General features: G+C 42.0%; 1 protein-coding gene across 1 annotated transcript in view; it reads right to left on the bottom strand.

The window, feature by feature from the left end:
* Window positions 1–22,823, bottom strand: part of AR (androgen receptor) — a 103,181-nt gene that overhangs the window by 21,307 nt on the left and 59,051 nt on the right. The window contains exons 3-4 of the mRNA XM_067548315.1: window positions 18,613–18,729; window positions 3,226–3,513 (exon numbers count right to left, since the gene is read on the bottom strand). Coding sequence (XP_067404416.1) covers window positions 3,226–3,513; window positions 18,613–18,729 — 405 coding nt within the window. The remainder of the gene's footprint in view (window positions 1–3,225; window positions 3,514–18,612; window positions 18,730–22,823) is intronic.

The following is a 22,823-nucleotide window of genomic DNA, read 5'->3' as shown; positions in this document are numbered from 1 at the left end:
CCTTATATAAACACATACCACATTTTTTGAAGATTTTAAAGATATTCAATCAGTTCTTTATACAGCAATATAAATTACTTAACTGTGACCTGCAAAGGAAAACAAATTGGGCTTTTTCTCCTTTAAAATGTATAAACTTGAAAAGTATAAAAGTGCCCAGAACGTTTTAAATACTCATTTTTCCATATAGTTTTAAATACTCTGTGCCCAGAATGTTTTATATGCTCTCATTTCTCCATATAGTTGCTCAAGCCTAATCACTGCTTTTTTGTATGTAGCTTGATTCACCCATTAAAAAAGCTTTTTGTTTTCCTGATATTAGTAGGTTACAGGTATATCTATCATATCTGATAAACTTAAAGTTTTTCCAGTATTAATATTTCAATGTTCTATTTACCATATCCTGGAAAAAAAATTAAGGGAAGCTCCTCCTTTATAAATGCAACAGGAATTTGTGGTTAATAGGGTACTTGTTACTCAGCCTGAAAAGCATATCCTCTGTGAAACAGAGATAACAACATCTTCCATTTTCTGGATCAGAGACTCAGGCCTATAGTCCACTGATAAAACATAACTGGAATATTACTTACCAGTTATTCCATTTCTCTTTTTCCATGTTATAGCAAGGGACCCTGGGCATTATAACTTCATCCACCAGAAAGCAAGGAGGCAAAGCAATTGTGAGAGATTTGTATGTAAGCCCCAGTCCCTTGCCCGCTGAGTTAGATACTTCCAAAGCAAAAGAACAAAATAAGAACATATAGAAAAGGTGGAAAAATGCAACACTCTTCTCAGAGGGGAGGAAGAGGATGGGGTATAGGATGGGAGAAGAGAGGACTATGACAAATGGAATTTCTGGTAAGCAATACATCCCTTGTCTTCATCCTAGAGAGAGAAAATAAGGCCATGTCTATGCCAGCACTTATGTTGGCAAAACATTTGTTGCTCGGGATGAGAAAAAAACACCCCCGAGCAACATAAGTTTTGTTGGCATAAGTGCTCATGTGCACAGTGCTACGTTGGCAGGAAAGTGTCTCCCAGTGGCATAATGTGACTACACGAGTGCTCTTACAGGGGCACAGCTGTAAACTGCAAACTGCTGTAAACTTGTAAGTGTTGACATTGCCTAGGACAATTGGCAGATGCAGCTAGCAGTACCCATGGAAGAGCCTGCAACACTGCTGATCAAACAAAAGGTGTGCTTATGACCACGTATGTGCCTTACACACCTCAGTCAAACAGCACTGACCAAGACAAATAGGGATGGCGAGTTAAGCACCCTGGAGATCCACAGAACCCAGGAAATCTGTCAATTTGGAGGGAATGAAGATAGGTCAGGGTGGGAAAATATTTCCCAGATTTCTGTGCATAATTATTGCTAGAGTAAGGAGGAATCTGCTGGCTTGTTTCTTAATGAGAAAATGGAACCCTCAAACCCATTCTCCCAGGGTTCCCCCATTAATCAGTCCTCCCCAGAGCCAGCCAATCAATCAGCTTTATGTCCACAGCACATAAATCTTCAGTTACAGTGTGAATCATGGCTAAAAATGACCCAAAATCCATCATGAAAACTCCTGGGGGAAAAAACCCAAGAAAACCGACCTATTGAAGCAGATCTATTCAGGATCCACCTCTTTACCAAGTGTCATGGAGACAGACTTTTTTTTTTTAAACAGTCGTCGGTCAACAATGAGAAATAAGGCTGCTAAAGAAAAATTTCAGCAAGAGCCCAAATTCAGATGGTGCTTATTGAACATATACGAAGGGAAATCAAACAAAAATGACATAGAAAATTTGAAGGAAAGAAACCCTACCGTGTGTGAAACAGGGCCACACTGACTGGCCACCTACTTTAGGAGAAAAGCAGGAATGAATGCCTCATTTTAAGCCCATTTTAGAATGCAACCCTAACTATAGGATCACTACCAGGTGCCTCCATAATTAATGTCATATTTTATAGGTGCACCATCAGTCTGTCCTCTGTTCTAGGCACACAGCAATATAATCACTGACCATTAGGCTGCCGGCAGCTGTGCACTCTAAGAATCAAATGCGTGAAATAGGGACATCTTCATGCATCTTTGGAAGCCAGAAGTTTAAATGAAGTCAGAGTGTGTGTCTAGAATGTAGGTTTGGTTGATGTTTGCCATAGCATAACCATTTCTGAAGCTCACTTCTCTCCTGTAGCTCTTTCTTGCAGTATGATAAAAACTATAAAATAGTGTTAATCTGCTAATAACAAATTAATTTAATATTGCTACTCATGATAGGCAGCTAATAACATTGTAACTTCTTGTGATAAATAATCACAACTCCAAGGATTTTTGGCACACTTACACTTCCGGACATGATTGTGCTTCTGTAGCTTTATGTGACAGAGACAGACAGAAGAACTTTTGCATTTAAAACTCTTTGACAAATTATATTAAGATGAAATTCCAGCAGTTGGATGACATACAGTGTGAAACAGGCTAGGAGGGTATAGATCCTTCATGCTAATGTGTTCTGTTCCCCAACTACTTTCAGCCTGGTTTTGCCCATCTTCCACCTCCTACATTATCAAACAGCATTATTTTCATTTCTTCCGTCAGAGGATTTACTCCTTCTACCCTCTCACAGGAGTTGTGTTATGGTGTTGGTCTTTCATTTTAAGGAGAAATGCTGCAGCTCCTGCTTGAACCTAACATCACTCCTAAAGCAGACAGAGATCACTGCACAGAGAAGAATAGAGACGCTTCTCTTCTCTACAGCAACTTATCCCTGCTGGTCAAGAAAATATTCAGATAACTGAAGAGCCTAGCACTCAGCTTTGTAGAAGCCGTTCAGTTGTGGCAAAAACCATACTCATGGGACAACCACCTGCCAAGGGTCACTAGCAGTGATTGAACCCAAGTTTTCTCATTCTAAAAACACAAGCCTCTTCTGCCTGAGTTTAAAGGAGTAAACACCTGCAGCTGCAGCAGACTCATTGACCTTTCAGGGACCAGCCACTAGCGGGGCACAAATCCACACTTTGGCAATGGGGGTTACACTCAAACGTTGTGGGTGTCATTTGTGCTCACAGAAGAAAACATTCTGAGAATGCACCCCTACAAATGTTGTGATTTTGGGGCCCAGATTATACGATTCTCCTATTGAAACGCGTCCCTGATGTGATTTGAGTGTGATGTGTTTTAGGGATGCAGAGGAGGAGAAGGTGCTGGAATTTGTTATTTTCCTCCTTACCTGGCAAGGCCTTTGCCCACTTCACCACATGCACCAGCTGCCTCTCCCCAAGCTCATTCAGGCTGGTCAGCAGGGCAGCAAAGGAGTCGGGCTGGTTGTTGTCATGGCCTGCACACACCACACCAGGCTCAATGGCTTCCAGGACATTGAGGAAAATGGGCTGGCACTCAAACCCATCGATGCGTGTCATCATCATCTTGGGGGCCTGCTCCTCTGTTGGGCTGGATGAGCTGGCTCCCTCACCATCCTCTTGCATCTTCAGGTTGCCCAGTTTCTTCAGTTTACGGGCTGTGGAGAATGACACAGCTTGGCATGACGGTTAAATATAAAACAACCTCAAGGCTTCTTACCCTTCCAGCCCCACCACCTACAACAAGGCTGAAAGAGAGCTTTGCCTTCACATTTAGTCTAGAGACAGCCACAGCCTGAAAAGTGTCCAAGTGCCATGGTGATGGGCACTGTGTAAGGACCTGGATGGGTGTCAATTATATAGAGAAGCGTTCAACCCATTAATTCATACATGGCAAGCAGTATTACCGAGACAAGGACAATGTTGCTTGACATCAACAGTGATCCCATCTGCATGGTGTTACTCTCAGATATATTTATTTTGGAAGGGTTGTGGAGAGAAGAAGAATACGACTGCATGTGTGTATTGGGGAAAGGGTGGGGGCTGAACTGATCCAAACAACTGCTCAAGTAAAAAAAATACATAACAACATATGACCATCAGCAAATAAATCACTGCATCATCCCACCCTGAAGCATACAAATCCATCATCATCATCATACCACAACATAGAGCAATCTCTACATCATAGTTTATCCTGCTGGAAATGTATACTGCATCCATCACTGTGGTATCTAGGCTCTTCTGCTGTGGAAATTATTGTGACATCACAAATCCGATAGTGTAACTTTATTCCAGGATTAAGCAGGAGGACAAAATAAGACATGTACAGGAGGTCTAATCTAAATCAGACACTGTAGGACTCAAGCACTCCTACTTGATAATTACTCTACAATGGATCAAGGAAATCAAAGGACTAGATGGCACCAGAGCTGCTTCACCACAAGCATCTCAATCACTTCATTCAAAACAGGGAACACGCAGGACAAGGTAGCAATTAGCCACGATCATATGGAGCTGCAACCTCGTGGATATGTGGTGTGAAGACACAGATGGCAAATTGCTGTGCACAGGATGCCACAATGAGGATATCCTGTAAGCCAGCACTTACACACTACAGCGATGCACCTCGTTGACTAGATGAACAGATACATTAGTAGACGGACAGATGGCTATCCCTAGATCTCACATACAAATTATACAGTCCATGAACAAAATACCAGGAACTTCATGGGTACAATGTAGAAATGCTTTGAAATTGGGTATTTAGTGTTCAGTTTGGCTGATAATGTACTGGTGTTTACATGAATGGCTGACTGGTTCATATGTATGAAACCTAGTGAGCTGAGCATGTTATTCTAGATGGTAAACCTTTTATCCCAACAGCCCCCAAATGAAAATTAATCAATCATGATAAAAAGCTGGTTGCTTAGTTCAAGCACAGAAAATAATACAAAATCCGTTGTCCTTGGGGTTCTGGCTCCTACATTATATGATACTCATCTGAAACTTCCTTTCAGCTGTAATTAGAAAAATAAGCCTTGAAACGTAAAAATGTCAAGTCAAAGTGCAGCTTTGTAAATCAATGCAAAGGCTGATCTTTAAATAATATGCTTTGGATGATCTACTGTAATAGCAATTAAGGGAGGCTGCTCTGTAAAAATGAGAGAATGGCAATAAAAATAAGAGAGTAGCATGGAAAACAAGACCGAAGTGCAGCATGACATAGTCCTGCAATTATTTTTGTGGGTCACAAGCAAAACAAAAAAAGAGAAATCACTCCCTTCAGACTCCTCCAAAATTCTGCTGGCAACCACACCATCAGGGCTCAGACTGATGTAGCTGGCCCCCCTCAGCAACCTCGAGATACCTTCTCAAAAAAATCTGTTGTCAGGGCAGATCAGTACAACTGTGCACTTTAAATCAATAGTTCCAGAGGGGTAGCCGTGTCAGTCTGTATACAGCAAAAACAACAAGAGTCCTGTAGCACCTTAAAGACTAACATATTTCTGCGGGCGTAAGCTTTCGTGGGCTGCAACCCACTGACGAAGTTAGTCTTTAAGGTGCTACAGGACTCTCGTTGTTTTTTTAAGTCAATAGGTGATTTGATTTTGGACAAACAAGAAGAGACATGAGTACAAAATGCCAATTCCAGGTCACTAGAAATCCCAAAGAAATCATCAATACAAATTCTGAGGAGTCTGGAGGCGTGAATGAGCAAGTCAATGTCATGGTGACATGCTGATGTCCTTCAGTTCAACCCTGTGTTGTACTTTTAAAGGTGTGTGTGCTTATAGAGAACAAGGTCCTTCCGATTTAATGAGAGCATAATTTCAAATTAGTCCCTTCAGAGCTGAATAATCAAGACAAATAAACAAAGAAAAGTGGCATCTATTAAAGGTCCTGCGTATACAAAGCGGTACCTATTATTGTATGCTATAACATACATGTTCATGGATCTGTTTATATGTGAGACCTACAATAAGTGCTGTATTATGTAATTATGTAGTGGTAAAAAGGATCAACGTGAAGAAAGAAAACAGCAAGTTGAAATAATCACCCCAACTCTCCTGAGAATAGATATGTTATAAAACAATGCTATGTTTCTGGCCAAAAGGAGTGTCAGTGAAACAACTAATTCCCAGAGAATGAAGTGTTTATATTTATTGCCAGGGAGGGAGATGTTTGATTCCTCCCATCACCAATGAAAATCTGATTTATGAGACCCAGAAGAATTTCTGATGTTTTCTCAGGAGAGGAAATTATACTGTATTCAGCCTGACAAAGAAGCAGCTTTCCATGGCATTGGTGGGTACTTCTCTAGGGCTATACACGCCACATCCCATATCATGTGATCTATCTGGTCCTTTTCAATATTTTACTTTTTATTCTTTTTTAATCTAAAAACATGAGAGGTTGTTTCAGTGTAAGCATGGGTGAAGCATTCAGACATCTGGACAACACAGCATCAAGGGAAACACCTGGCCCCCACCCCCTTCAAATTAGTACAGCTCCTCTTGACTGATATTTTGCTCTTCTTATGTGCACAAAATTCCCACTAATGGCAACTGTTGTTCTGCATATGCATAGGAGCAAAAATAATTAGAGTGAAGATCTATTGTGAGAATATGAGAAGAGGTTTGTGGCTTCCCATCCTCACTCTATAAATAATGTACAGCTAGCATTACAAACATCATGGCAAAATAATTAGATGAATAATGACAATGAAAAAATAAATTAACTGCTTTTGCTGTTCCTAGAAATACGAAAAATCTGGGAGCCTCACAATATATTGGGATAAATGCACTGATTTTTCACCTACTGACTATAAATCACAAGTGATAATGAGTTTGGTATGCTCATTTTATTATTTATTCAATAAATATTTATGTTGTATGCTTGGAAAAAAGCCAGATAATGTATTCACATCATATGATGATAATGATGAAATACTTCACATTCCAACAGTAACTAAGGAGGATGTTAAACAGAAGCTACCACAGTGAGGCATCTTTAAATCAGCAGGTCTGGATAACATGCTTCTAAGAGTTTTAAAAGAGTTTGCCGAGGAGCTTTCGGGACCACTAATGTTGATTTTTAATAAGTCTTGGAACACTGGGGACATTCTAGAGGACCAGAAGAAATCTAATGTGCCAATACTTAAAACGGGTCAACGGGATGACACAAGTAATTACAGGACTGTCTGCCTGATTTCAAACTTGGGTAAAATAATGGAATGACTGAAAAAAAATAGTAGTATAATTAATGTAATTCAACATGGGTTTATGAAAAGACATCTTTTCAAACGACCTTAATATAATTTGTTGTGGTTGGTAAAGATAATAGTATTGATGTAATATATTTCTCTAAGTCATTTGACTTATTACTGCACCACATTTTGATGAATAAACGATAATGATGCAAAATCTATATGGCACATGTTAAGTGGGTTACAAACTGGCTAACTGCTATGTTTCAAAATATAATTGTAAATAGGGAATCATCACTGAGTGGGTGAGGGACTAGGGGGATCCTGCAGGGATTGGTTCTTGGTCCTGCACTATTAAATGTTTTTTATCAGTGATCTGGAAAAAAACATAAAACCATCATTGATAAAGTTTGCAGATGACACAAAGTTTGGGGAAGTGGTAAATAATAAAGAGGACAAGTCACTTATACAGAATGATCTGGATCCCTTGGTATAAACTTGCTGCAATAAAACAATATGTTTCAATATGACCAAATGTAAGGGTCATACATCTAGGAACAAAGAATGTAGGCCATGTAGAATGGAGGACTCTATCCTGGGAAGCAGTGACTCTGAAAAAGACTTAGGGATCATGGTGGATAATCAACTGAACATGATGCTGTGACCAAAAGGGCTAACGTGATTCTTGGATGTATAAATGGGAACATCAAGTAGGAATAAGGGGGTTATATTACCTCTGTATTTGGCACTGGTGCAAATACCACTGGAATTCTCTGTCCAGCTCTGGTGTCAACAATTCATGAAGGATATTGATAATTAGAGAGGGTTCATAGAGAGGAGTCATAGGAATGATTAAAGGATTGGAAAACATGCTTTACAGTAAGAAATGTAAGGAGTGCAATCTACTTAGTTTATGAAAGAAAAGTTCAGGGGTGATTTGATCACTGTCTATAAATACCTACATGGGGTAGAAAAACTTGATATCAGAAGGTCTTCAATATAGCAAAGATATAACAAGATCCAATGGCTGGAAGCTGAAACTAGACAAATTCATACAAGAAAAAGAGATGCAAGTTTTTAACGCTGAGGTTAATCAACTATTGAAACAGCCTACCCAGGGTTGTGATGGAGTCTGACATTTTTAAATCAAGATTGGATGTTTTTCTAAAAGATCTGCTCTAGTTCAACCACAGCTATTGGACTTGCAGCAGGAATTATTTCAGGGAAGTTCCGTGGCTTGTGTTATGCAGGAGGTCAGACTAGATGAACACAATGGTTCCTTCTGGCTTTAAAAGATTCAAGCCTTGTCTGTCACATTTCAAAATCTCTGCTCAGGAGGGAATCCAAACTGGAACAGCAGGGGGTGCTGTAGGTCAGGAATGAGGTGAATGGGCAAAGTTGTGGGCTGGGAACCCAAGATCAGAATAGTAGCAGGTCCTAGAGGTTGTGATTACAGTCCATTGTCAGAGTGTGTGTAGTCCATACACATGGAACAGTGTGTGTGTGTGCGCGTGCTGTAGGTCAGGATTAAGGTATATTGGAGTCTCAGGTGATGCCCTAGATTGGAGTATCAGAGAGTTCTGCAGGTCAGGACTAAAGTGGACTGACAGAATTATAAGAACATAAGAAAATAAGACTGGCCATACAAGGTCAGACCAATGGTCCATCTAGCCCAATATCCTGTCTTCTGACAGTGGCCAGATGCTTCAGAGGAAATGAAATGAACAAGGCAATCATCAAGTGATCCATCCCTTGTTATCCACTACCAGTTTCTGGCAATCAGAGGCTAGAGACACCCTGAGCATATGGAGTTGCATCCCTGACCATCTTGGCTAATAACCATTGATGGACCTATCCTCCATGAACTTATCTAATTCTTTTTTGAACCGTTATACTTTTGGCCTTCCCAACATCCCCTGGCAATGCGTTCCACAAGTTGACTATTCATATTTTTTCACACTATGTCCTTGTTTGTTTTAATTTAATTTTATTTGCTTTAATTTCATTGAGTGACCCCTGGTTCTTGTGTTATGTGAAGCAGTAATTAACACTTCCTTATTCATTTTCTCCACACCATTCATGATTTATAGACCTCTATCATATCTCCTCTTTTCCAAGTTGATAAAGTCCCAGTCTTTTTAATGTCTCCTCATATGGACGCTGCTCCATATCCTTACTCATTTTTGTTGCCCTTCTCTGTACCTTTTCCAAATCTAATATATCTTTTTTGAAATGGGGCAACCACATTTGTATGCACTATTCAAGGTGTGGGCGTACCATTGATATATATAGTGGCATCATGATATTTTCTGTCTTATTATCCACTCCTTTCCTAATGGTTCCTAACATTTTATTAGCTTTTTTGATTGCTGCTGCAGATTGGGCAGATGTTTTCAGAGAACTATCCGCAATGACTCCAAGATCTCTTTCTTGAGTGGTAACAGCTAACATTTTGTATATATAGTTGTGATTGCATTTTCCACTTTGCATTACTTTTCATTTATCAACATTGAATTTCATCTGCCATGTTGATGTCCAGTTTTGTGATATCCCTTTGGAACTCTTTGTAGTCTCCTTTGGACTTAACTATCTTGAGTAATTTTGTATTGTCTGCAAATTTTGCCACATCACTTTTTACCCCCTTTTCCAGATCATTTATGAATATGTTGAACAGCACTGGTCCCAGTACAGACCTATGGGGGATACAGCTATTTAACTGGGGCCAGTTTTGTTCAACATCTTCATTAATGATCTGGAGGATGGGGTAGATTGCACTCTCAGCAAGTTTGACACTAAGCTAGGGGGAGTGGTAGATACTCTGGAAGGTAGGGATAGGATACAGAGTGACCTAGACAAATTGGAGGACTGAGCCAAAAGAAATCTGATGAGGTTCAACAAAGACAAGTGCAGAGTCCTCCACTTAGGATGGAAGAATCCCATGCACTGCTGGGGACCGACAGGCTAGGCAGCAGCTCTGCAGAAAAGGACCTCGGGGTAATAGTGGATAAGAAGCTGGATATGAGTCAGCAACGTGCCCTGGTTGCCAAGAAGGCTAATAGCATATTGGGCTGCATTAGTAGGAGCATTGTCAGCAGATCAAGGGAAGTGATTATTCCTCTCTATTCGGCATTGGTGAGGCCGCATTTGGAGTATTGTGTCCAGTTTCGGCCTCCCCCCACTACAAAAAGGATGTGGACAAATTGAAGAGAGTCCAGTGGAGGGCAACAAAAATGATTAGCGGGCTGGAGCACAAGTCTTATGAGGAGAGACTGAGGGAACTAGGTTTGTTTAGTCTGCAAAGGAGAAGAATGAAGGGGGATTTGATAGCAGCCTTTAACTACCTGAAAGAGGGTTCCAGAGAGGATGGAGCTAGGCTGTTCTCAATGGTAGTAGATGACAGAACAAGGAGCAATGGTCTCAAGTTGCAGTGGGGGAGGTCTAGGTTGGATATTAGGAAAATGTTTTTCACTAGGAGGGTGGTGAAGCACTGGAATGGGTTACTTAGGGAGATGGTGGAATCTCCGTCTTTGGAGGTTTTTAAGCTGCGGTTTGACAAAGCCCTGGCTGGGATGATTTAGCTGAGGTTAGTCCTGCTATGAGCAGGGGGTTGGACTAGATGACCTCCTGAGGTCCCTTCCAACTCTAATATTCTATGATTAGATGAACTTTCTCCATTCTGAAAACCGGGCATTTATGCCTAACCTTTGTTTCCTGTCTTTTCACCAGTTACTGATCCATAAGAGGACCTTGCCCCTTATCCTGTGACTGCCAACTTTGCTTAAGAGCCTTGGGTGAGGGACTTTGTGAAAGGTTTTCTGAAAGTCCAAGTATACTATATCCACTGCATCACCCTTGTCCACATGTTTGTTGGCCCCCTCCAAGCATTCTAACAGACAGGTGCCTGGCCAAAAGTGGAATAGGGCAGTGCAAGGTACATTAGCAGAGATGTTTGGTTGCCTAAGAGTGGAACAGCAGGGGTTACTGCAGATTGGGATTGAGATGCATCAGCACAGCTGGATAGGTGACAAAGTCTGCAATTAACAAGGGGGACTCTAGGGCAGGAGTGAGGTGTATTGACAGGACTGAGGAGGGGCCCTTCCTGAGAAGTTATGAACATTACCAAGTGCTATAACTACTTCACGTCTTCCATTTTTCGGTTTGGTGGTATGGGTCATGAGAAGATCCTGTTTAATGGATTTCAGCTCTCATGTCAGAGTGAACTAAATCAATAATGAAGGCTTTGAAACTGCCATTCTGTGCCAAAGCAGAGAGAGTTTTAAATAAGACATTTGCTTTGTCTCCTTGTAGCACTATAAATGCTCAAAGCTGCAGGTTCATTGGTCATACATAGTCCTCTACTCAGAAGTGACTGGTGATTAATAAACAGTTAATACTAACTCTTTGAGCCTGGAAGCATACTTGAATGCTTTGTCTTTCTACTGGGGAAAAAATAGCTGTGCGTGAATTCCCAGCATACATAGCTTTAGAATTACTTTTAAACCAGCATTAAAAACAAATGTAAAACAGACGAGGCAGAACAGGTCAGGGTGACCCAGAGAGTTAAAACTACGCCCCATCGTTAGCAGCATTAATTGTCAGTCTGTCCTACGTGAGAACGTAGCACTGATGTATGGCTGCTTTTATTCAAGGAAACTTCACTATGAATCTTCAAGTAAAAAGAAAAAGAGCTTAAAAATAAATAAAGGCATGTTAGCTTTTGCACACATAACAAAAGGCTGCTCTGTTTGTCCAGGGCTTAGTGCTCTGCACTGCTGTGCTGGAGATCCAGGTTTGATTCCTTGTCTCTGTCCTTCCCTGGCTGTGGTACAGACAGTATACTGTTTAACAGCAACCCCTTTTGGCCAATTAAGGAAGTGCTCATCAGTTCCCAAAGGAGTTCCTCCCCTTCAGCATTCCTTATTCCAAGGATGGCCATGATGAGCCTGGAGGAGATACACGTACTGATCCTGCACCATTAAAATCAACGGGAGTTTTGCGGCCATAAGGCAGGAGACCACAACTAACAGCCCCAATGCATGCCTAGGAAACGTAACGAAGTCCCTCCCAAGCACATCCTTTATACTGGCTGTAGGAGATGTCACAAGACTGGAGGGCAGAAGTTGTGAACTTTTCCCCCTCTGTATTATCCAGTGCCACAGAAATTTCAGCCCATCAGATGGCAGAATTATCCAAAAAATCCTGTGTCTTGTTACCGCAGGTTGGCCGTGTGCAGTAGTAAAAACAGATTGTTCAAACTTCATGACCCCTCAGAGGCTGGCAGGATTCTCTTTTGTCCTGCATTTCTGCTCTGAAACGGGCCCAAAATGGTATCCTCAATGCCACTGATCAGCTCCCCATATGAGCAGACACAGCCGCTTACTTTGCTGACTGAATTAGTCTTTCTCTGGCGGATTTTACTCCTGCTAGCCCTTCACATGCAACTGAGCTCTGGAGGAGCAAGCAGGATTTTGGCCAAGCAGGACTGTGCACTACGCACAGAAATTGTGGGAAGTTTTGACTACAAAATGTCCCTTGTTGAGAATGAGAGAGCAGGGAAAAAACTCAGCTTGACTCAGAGACCACAAAGTGAGTTTCCAGGGTTGGTAGATAGTAAAAACAACCCTTCTGCCTTCTACTTGTAAAAGCAAATTTAATCTGGAGTCACAGAGACAAAAAGAGAGCCCCCACTAGTCCATTTTTATCATCACGTTTTAAAGCAGAACTGCCCTTTGAATGAAAAATTCAGAACAGCTGAATGTCCTTAACACCACTTTCATTTGTGCAACCAGTAAGGTATGTTTTCACCTCACAAGGACTGTGACTGCCTTACATTAGGTGAGGCAGAACCATCCTTGTTTATTTCCTGCACTTTTGGTCTCTCCCACATCTTGCTCACGCAGTGATGCTTGATTGTGAAAGAGAGGCAGTGTCGACTGTACATATTAATGGATGAAAGAGTTTGCTTTCAGGTTACGCAGGCTGCCTCTCCCCCACCTGGCACAGAGTGATTGAGCAGCTAGCCAGACTTTGTGCCCTAATAATCCATCAGTGAGTGAGCATGAGAACGAGAGAGCATGTTTACATTCGGCAATTTATTTATTTTCCCTACTTGTTTTCTGGAAGCAACGGCTGCTGGGGGGTTGGGCTGGCTGCTTGCCCGATTCCCCTCCCCTCTACTGAGCTGTGTGACCACCATTTTTGCAAGTGCACTACTTGTTCGTGCAAAAGCAGAAGCGTCAAGCAGGCCACTTGCTGCTCCGCTGAAGGCGTGTGCATGCTGGGGACAGAGGGGAGGTAAGAATACTCTGGGGGGATGGGAAATAAAAATTCCAATCTAAATCACTGCTCCCAGGAGACCAACAAAACTGAACCTTTTCACTGACAAGTTCCTCCAGTATTTCACAGCAGCCTAACAATCCCCATCATATATTATCCAGCTCAGCAATGGAAAACACTATGAAATTAACAAGTGTTTGTGTAGCTAACAATCCTTAATGAAGGCTTCCACACCTCATTTTGAGCTGTGTTTAATGCTGCCAGTCTCTTTCATTTTCATTATACCATAGGCAGCCTAACTGTCAATTCCCTTCCTCTGGCTATTAGATGTCCTTTCATCTCAGTCCACTTCCATCAGCCTAGGATTCAGGGTATTTTCTGCCCCGCAAAGACATCAAATAAATATTAAAGTTCACCACAGATGAGTCATCGACGGTACTTTGAAATAACAGTATTTTAAATGCAAAGAGTATAAAGCTGAAAGGAAAGGAGGCAGCTCTTGGGCTTGTTGATACTTGTACATGGAAATGTGGCAGTTGAGATTGGTAAAGTGCCTGCTTGTAAGGACAAGAGAGTAGGTCTGGCCAATCAAGTTATAGGTTCTAGATTTCAAACACAGCCTCAGACTTTGAACGTTTGAGTTCAAGTTGGTTTTGACAAAGCTGCACCCTATATTTTTAATCTTTTATTCTTCTACGGCAGTCGACCTACAGACCTGGCAAGAATGACTCTCAAACACTGATCTTGCCCAGCACAGGCTTCCATTCCCCCCACCTCCAGTTTTCATTAAATTTCCCTATATTAACAAGAGTTTAAATTAAGAGAAGGAATGTTTCTTGAAACTCAAACAAAAGGTTTATGAAATGCAGAACTTAAATTAAAACATTCCAGATGTTTCATGAAACTCAACATCACTGGGTTCCACCAGGCCCACTTAGCCATTTACTGGCACTAACTGGTACACTGACTAGATTGATGGGCTCTGTGATCAACATTAGCTACTCCAAATATTGGTGGAGACTCCATGCGTGGCACTTGAAGGCGGAACCAGAAAATTAAGTGGTTAGAGTAATAACACAGCCTTGAAGAGTTATGTTAACTACCACCTCAGTAATCAGAGCAGACATGGCCAAACCACGTTTAACGTTGTGTCAGCTAGTTGTGAGTAACCCTTACCGCAAGGCTCGACAAACCCCGGGCGCCAGGTCGCCATGACGCCTAGAAATTTAAGTCTGGCGCCTAGTATTTCTCCCAGGGGAGTGGATGCCGCGCTCCGGCCAGGGCGCCACTGCGCCCATGTGGTAGGGCTGGGAGGCAGGGGAAAGGGGCGAGGCCGGGATGGGAAAGCGGCCGCTGTGCTCTGGCCAGGGCACCCCGCTGTTGAGCCCATGTTGTCTGGCTCCTTAATTTTTGGGCTGGCTCCTAGCTCCAAAACAAATTTGTCGAGCCCTGCCTTACTGGAACCACCAGGATAATCAGAACCAGCTAACTCGACATGAATCATGATGGCCCTTGACTGCGGACTGCTGAACTGTGTTAACATCAACCTAATTTTCTAGTGATGACAAACGCTAAGGCTTTTCTCATAACTAGAGTATAAAGCAGAAAAGCTCATCCTGCAGATCACAGCAGAAGATAATGCATGTCTTTCTCTCCAAAAATCTGTTGTCCCATGCTGCAGAACTTTCATATGACAGCGAAAGCAGAGGAAACAGGACTTAATTTCTCTCTCTCTTGCTGGTATTTGCTGAGCACCTCAGATGCTGAGGCTCGCTTCCTCCATGTTCAGAGATACATTTACAATATCTCACGTTGCATGTGTGTTTGTGTTTCAGAGCTTTCAGATACTTTTATTAGGGCTCTGGTGCATCTTTTTCTGGCATTCCCAACTGCTCTCAGGGAATATTTGGATAATAACCTGAGGTTCTAGGTTTTTGGAACTGCCCAAGTAGTTAATGAAAGCACTTTATAATCCCAGGAAGACACTGCCAGGAAAGCCTTTATTAATATAGATAGTAAAATGACATTAAGATTCAAATACAATGCGGTGGGCAGAGCTGCCAACCAATCAAAAAGTTTCAGCAGCTGATCCAGTGAATGGGTAAGGCTGACTTTTTTTTCCCTCTCTTGTAAACCTTTTGTATGATACTTCTCAAGTGGTCAAAATGGCTAATGTGTTGGCCTCATGCCCCAAAACAACACCTAGCGGGGGCTAAATTGACCCAGAAATGGCCTGTCTGTTGTGTTTCGTTCTTTCATTAAACAATACCTGCCTGCATATTGCAAGAGGAGCACAATGACCTGGTAACAAGCCAACTGCAGCAACAGAAGTTTTAGTGTTTCCTGTGAAGCCCCCAGAATCTTGTTCCCAGTTAGGCAGGGAGCACCAATTGAGTTTTTAAAACATCTGTCCATTACAATGACTCCTCTGTGATGTTCTAATGACTTTTTGTCGGCCCTGCTGAGCTGCACTTTCCAGTATACTTAGAAGTTTCTGTGGGGATTTATAGTAATTGCGTCTCCGCTGCCTCACACACCTGGCACGGCAGGTGATGCTTGGATCCAGCCTGGCCCCCTCTGAAGTGCTAACAACCCAATGGAACAAATCAGGGTTTCCAAGGAATAGCAGGATCACGTGGACTGAAACTGGTGCCCAGCAATGAGAGTGGACTGTAACCACTCCGACCCCCTTTCTCCTCTTTCCTCATCTACTGTTTCAGCACACACAGGAAAAACAAAAAAAACTGTTCCCTTTTAGGAAAAAAGCGTGTTCTCAACTCGCGTACTAACATGGAGTAAAATCCTAGTCAAGACAAGGCAGTCTTGTCCCAAGTGTTAGCAGGTCAAGTTAGAGTACGGCTACACTGCAAAATAAATAAATAAATAAATAAATAAAATAAATTTTTTTTAAAAGAGCCCGGTGGCAGCGAGTCTCAGAGCTTGGATCAACAGACTCAGGCTCATTCTAAAAATAGCAGGCTCCTGCTCAGGCTGTGTCTCAGAGCCTGGGCTCTACACCAGGTGAGAACCTCTACACTGTTATTTTTAGTCCCACAGAGTAAAACCAGTGAGCCTGGACTCTGAGATGTGCTGCAGTGTAGACATATTCTTAGAGACTATAGAGGAGAGCAGTGTTTACCTTGACCTGCTAACTTAGCCAAAGCTACAGACTGCCTTGTCTTCACTAGAATTTGACCTTGTGTTAGCTAACTTGAGATGAAAACACACCCTTTCCCCTAGTGAACACAAAACCTTAAAGGCCCACAAACAAAACTGTTGATGGGAACAGGGAGCTCTACAGCCCTGCCACTTTTAATTAATGTCAAAGCCTTTGCAAAAACCATTCAAGTTAAATGTAATGCAGCCACAGGTGAAGCCAGGTTACTGAAAAACAAACCCTTCCTCTCCGCTTATTGACCAAGTGATGATGTCAAGCCCAGATCAGAGAACCAGGAATAAAGGAGTTCTCAGCTCACTCTGACTCTGATTTACTGTGAGATCCTTCACTTCTCTGTGCCTGTTTTCCTACATGTAAAATCAGGAGGCTACTATTTCCATGGCCAGGGCACAGGAGGATTTGAGAGTTAGGGCTTGTCTTCATGTACAGCGCTACACTGGTGCAGCTGTGCTGCTATGTCGTTTTAGTGACGACGCTCCTACACTGATGGGAGAACTTCTCCCATTGGCATAGTTAATCCTGAGATGCAGTAGCTATGGCAACAGGAAAAGACCTCCTGCCAACATAGCACTGTCTACACCAGGGGTTAGGTCAGTATAACTGCATTGTTCAGGGGTGTGGATTTTTCACACCTCTAAGCAACATATAGATCAGTAGTGTAGATCAGTAGTGTAGACCTGATGGACGTGTTTATAAAGCACTCGGAAGATGAAAAGCAATAAGCTTTATTGCTCTCTTTGGGAATAATCCACATCCATCATTTTCCAGAAAATAAATAAAACACACGATATATTTGACACCTCAAGTGTGTGAAAGCATTAACTGCACAATTCTGAACAGTTGGAGGTGGCACAGACTCATGTGAATCAGCCCTAATGGGGTTAAGGAAAAGCCAATATTTTAGTGACTCGTTCTTTGATTATCCAAACTAATACATAACTAATAATAAGGTGCAAGCATCTCACGTATGGCTCACAGATAACGATCATCTCACCCTGATGGTTATTTTAAAAAAGGAGGAAAGGTCACCATTAGCTAGAGCTTCTCAGAATTAAAAGGGGGCACACTTTAGGAAGGCATGTTAGGGAGTCGGCAAAATAGCTGGAGAATTATACGACTGCGAAGGGGAGAGCTGTGAAATGAGGAATAATTAAACTGGAGCCTAGAGTCCTTCCATATTTACTGCACTTTTAAAGGAACAGCCCACTTAAAAGACCAGACCTATTAAAGTATCATAACCTGTGCATGTCAAACCATTTCACACACAAAGTGCCCATATTATGAATAGTTTTTAAAAGACCAGAGATAAGTGCCCCAGAATAGAAAGGTAAAACGGCAGTAGGGGCAAAGTTCCTCCAAGAGAAGTTTGTGAAAATGTTTCCTGTTACTCAAAGGCAATCACAATACAACTTCAACACACTACACTAGAGATTGTGAAGGGCCGTTAGGGGAGGACTGAACTTGATAAATTAGTAAGAGAACAAAGACAAGAGAAGAAGAAGAGGGAGGGATCTGCTGTTACAAGCTGCAATAACAATAATTTACTTTGACAATATGTGAGTGTTATGATAACTTTTATAATCCACAAGTAAGTGGGCTGCAGAAATTTTGGGGAAAATAATGAAAGCTCAGTGATGGAAGATGTTAAATCTTTGCTGAGAGGTGGGAAGGGAGAGAACTATTATTTGTGTGGGTTACAGAATGTGGGGATTGGCAAAGCATGGATTAAAGAGGTCCCACTGCCCAGCTTTATAAATCAAGGGAGCCCTCTTAACCCATTGCCTGCCATGTCTTTGAGCTGCATGCTACTCCCTATGGGCCAGATGAGCCTAGTTTGTGTCAGGAAGCCACACGTCAGAGATCCTGCAGGGGTAACTGGAAGAAAAGATCTGTAAAAAGAGTGCATTGTATCCATAATACGCTTATCAGTTAAATTGCAATAATTTAGTACAGGGCAATGTACAGACACTATGGTTAGGGGTGCCAATATATTAATAGAGAGAGAGATAAAAAACTGCCACAGGTGTGCATTCAATATATAAATCAGACAGGTGCATCTGAAAGCATCAAAGGGTGCTGTCGAGCACACACTACCTCCCAGGGTCATCCCTGCTTCGTAGCACTTTCGCAGGCGACAGGAAGGGCAGTTTTTTCTTCTGAATTTGTCGATGGTGCAGTCATTCCGGCTGGCACACAGGTATTTCTGTTTACCTAGAAACAATAAAGAAAAAGCAGATGGAAAATAGTTCCTGTATTTCCACAGATTAGACAAAATATACAATCAGGACAAGTTCTCATGTTTTCCATAGCATCGCTGTATGGACCTGATGCTGTTCCCACTGATGTCAATGGGAATTTTGAAAATTCACATTCCTAGTTGAATTTTCTGTGGGTCTTCTAAAAAAAGCCCAGTTTTCAGAGCACCGTGGCTCATTTTGGAGGCTGAAAGTCACTGCATATAAAGGATGTATTTTAAACAGAAAGGATATCATTCTGAGCAAGAAAGGGCTCCTAGCATTGACAGTTTCTGCAGGACATTCCTGATTTGAATGGGTCTTTCCCTCATTTGGCAAGCAGGTTGCATGGGATGTTGTGGCAGCCCCAATGTAGTTTGGGAGCCAGCATGATGTAATGTTACAAGATCCAAATGCCATATTGTCTTGATGAAACATCTCTGATCTGGAGAATGAAATCTGAAAATGGCAGCCCAAGAAGGCACGTTATTAATTCTCATCAGCCATCACACTGGGCCTTGAGAAATGTGATCTGATCATTCCTCCACATAAAAGGAGACTTGCTGGAAAGGCAAACACAATTTGTATCTCCATTAGGACATTGGACAGATGGAGCTGCTTTCAAATAAAATCTAAACCAGATTGGCATGGACCTCATCTCCTCCCAGTGGAGCAGTGATGCTATATGGTAATTTGCTATTGAGAATACTAAACATGATTCTTCATCTGCTATGTTAATAATGTCTGTTGCTAGATACGGGAATTTTGCATGGGAATTAGCCAGCTGTGAGATATATAAATATTAATGTTTGCTTTATTAAAACAGCCCCCCCCTTTGATGTCCCATCTGAAGATATATGACATCATGTATCTGTTTAAAGGCACACTTTAAAGGCTGTCTTTTAGATTGTAAACTCTTTGGGTCACTGACAGTCTGTATTTCATCTCATGCATTATGTCATTAGCAATGAGCAAGTAAATAAGGATAAAAAGAAAGTAACAAAAAGATAACCAAAGAACTAGGATAGAATGAGGTGGCAGCAGCTGTGCATCTCCTGTGTTACTTCCTTAGTCTCTGTGGTATGCTGTGGTCATAAAAGGGGAAACAGTCTGGTTAGGTCTGCTCCCTGCAGCCTTTGGGTTGAGTTTACAGTTATATCACATACCTGAGATTTCCCAGCACCACCACCACACACTGGCCACATCCATTTTTTCATTAATTCCTTATTTATCTGTTCCCCCCAGTTCCCTACAGCTTGCTCTCTCTTCTCTGGTACTTTGTGGTTTCTATACCATATACACTAGAACCTCAGATTTATGAACACCAGAGTTATGAACTGACCAGTCAACCACACACCTCATGGAACCAGAAATATGCAATCAGGCAGCAGCAGAGACTGCCTCCTCCCCACCAAAAAAGAGAAAATACAGTACTGTCTTAAATTTAAACAACTAAAACAATAAAGGAAAAGGTTTTTAAAAAAAAAAGATTTGACAAGGTAAGGAAACGATTTCTGTGCTTGTTTCATTTAAATTAAGATGGTTAAAAAGCAGCATTTTTCTTCTGCATAGTATAGTTTCAAAACTGTATTATGTCAATGTTCATTAAGACAATGTACAATTAAGTTGTAAACTTTTGAAATAAACATAACGTTTTGTTCAAAGTTACGAACATTTCAGAGTTCTAAACAGCTTTCATTCCTGAGGTGTTCGTAACGCTGAGGTTCTACTGTGGTGTCATATATCTTTTCATTCCCATGGCTCCAGCATTCTGTGTTCCCATTGGAGCATTAGGATATTCAACCCATGTCCCTTAAAGTCAATATAATTCCCTTTATACAAGTGCATGTCTCTATTCTATGGATTGTGGAATATGTCCCCAGGCACTGCCTGTCCCTACATATTTATAATTCTGCTTGCAGTGCATTTTATATTAGAAATGATTTATTCCACCCACTTACTCTAACCTGCCCGTCAGGCCCTGAGCTATAGCTACTAATCTTCAGATTGAGGGCCGGGCACTGTGGAACATGTCAGGAAAGTAACTGCTCAATGATGCAAAGTTCGCCCACATGCCTAGAGACTGAATTATGTTGTCTGTGCAGCGTTCCCAGCCCAACGGAGTGAGAATATTTTTAACTGAACCTATCTTCTAACTGACTTTGCTTACCGTGGGATTTCCTGTGAAGCAGTGAATTTATGAATACCTACGAAGAACTGAACAGGCCGTTAGTTATTGACATTTATAGCGGGCATCTTAAAGCACCATTCTTCAAGTTCACAGGGAAGGAAAGTAGTTGTAAATGGTAATATTTATTCTGTTTCTACTTTCCCATCCTTGATGTCTCAATCTTGAGATACACCGAGAATTAATTTTCCCTCAATTGCAATGTATTGTCTATTGCTTCATGTGTTGCTTTCTGGTCAAGTCTGAACACATTTGGTCAATCAGATTTACCTGGTGCACTTCAGACTCTGACCATTCAAAACTGGACCAGCCTTCCCACATAAAGAAACCATACACCCAATGTAATCTGCTGTTGTGGAGTAATTGGAAAATTATGCCTATCCAAATTCTATCTATAATGGTTTCCCCTGAAATCCCACACACTTTGGCTTTCAAAACTGCTTATGGAACCCACCCTTTGATCCATCCAAACATAAGTCTAACCAAACAATGTTATCAAAGGGTTAACTTTTGTTGCCCTAAATGAAGGGAACCAAACACCAGCAGATTGGTTTTTCCTCACAGAAAAGCCCCAACATGGTCAGGCTCATTTGTTAGTGGCATGGGGATGGGGAGGTCATCCAGCAGTTGGGACACCTCTGGTTTCATCAGCAATCTCTCAATTCCAAGAGCACCCTGCAATCAATTACTTACTTGCCTGTTGTCACCTCGGTGACTGCTGAGTTCACACTAAGAATCCCCAGTCTTCTTCCCACCTCCCTGAGCCTCCTACCATTATAAAACCGTGCTCTTTGTCTGACATTGTTGCCCTCCATCAGCAAACAACCTCTAATCAAGGTGTCAAGTAAGAGTCATTATGAGGCTTTCTATTATAATCATCTCTCCCCTGATGCCTGGCATGAGGCTATAGCACAGAGCCGAAAAGTATCACACAGTTAAACTCCTTGTAACTGCCCTCATTAGCACCTGGTTATAACACTCCAAGCCCTTGGCTGCCAAGAATGGGAACATAATGAGGCTGGAGTGCATTACCTACTGCATGTGATATTTCATGAAATCCTTTTAACACCACAAACTCTCATCAGCTCCCCCTCTCATTCGCCCTGCTTTGCTCTCTCTTGCCCATCATCAGCTTTAAGGACACTTAAAAAACCCTCCGAGGCAAAATCCCACAGAGCTTCAATGCCAGCCCCTTTTTTTAGCAATTAACTGAGACGGATGGATAATGTACATCCTCAGTAGAAATTGGGTTGTACAGTATTATTTGTGTGTGTGATAAGGGAGCCAGGCACTGAGTACATGCTCTGCCTGACCTCCTTATAAGTGTGAATCAGACAAGAATGGATGCTCTCCTCTGCTCCCCAAGGCACTGACATGGGGAGTGGCAAACCAGCCCACGGAGACATCTTGCTCTTTGCCCCGCCACCTTCATTTTCAATTGTACAACTCCTTTCCTATGGTGAAGCTGGGTAGACAGGGCCCCCCTGGAACTCACCAGTATTACCATTGTATGAAAGAAAGGTGAGACTGGGAGCGGCAGGAACCAGCATGACAGACATTCAGAGCCAAGTCGGAACGTCCCACCCGTGTTTGCCAGAAGCGGCTCACAAACCGGGCTGCCCCTTGGAGGAGTTGCCTGAGGGCAGCTGGGCAGCTCCATCTAAAGCACTATCTGGCTCCACCTCTTCATGGATTGGCTCCTGCTCCTTCCCTATCTTGTTTCACTAGTCTAAACTACAGTATCTTTGCTAAAATAATCACTCAGAACCTTAGAAAAGCCAAGCATCTCTCCCAAGAGTGACATTAGCAAAGAAATGCAACAAGATAACTGCTCAAGCCAGGGTCAGATACATCACTATCAGAACTTTCTCTCTGAGGCGAAC

This window comes from Emydura macquarii, unplaced genomic scaffold (assembly GCF_026122565.2).
Source record: "Emydura macquarii macquarii isolate MOO-44397 ecotype Brisbane River unplaced genomic scaffold, CSIRO-AGI_Emac_v2 contig_1253, whole genome shotgun sequence".
Lineage (NCBI taxonomy): Eukaryota > Metazoa > Chordata > Testudines > Chelidae > Emydura > Emydura macquarii.
The sequence above is the reverse complement of the archived record's forward strand: the minus strand, read 5'-3'. Positions and strand labels throughout refer to the sequence as shown.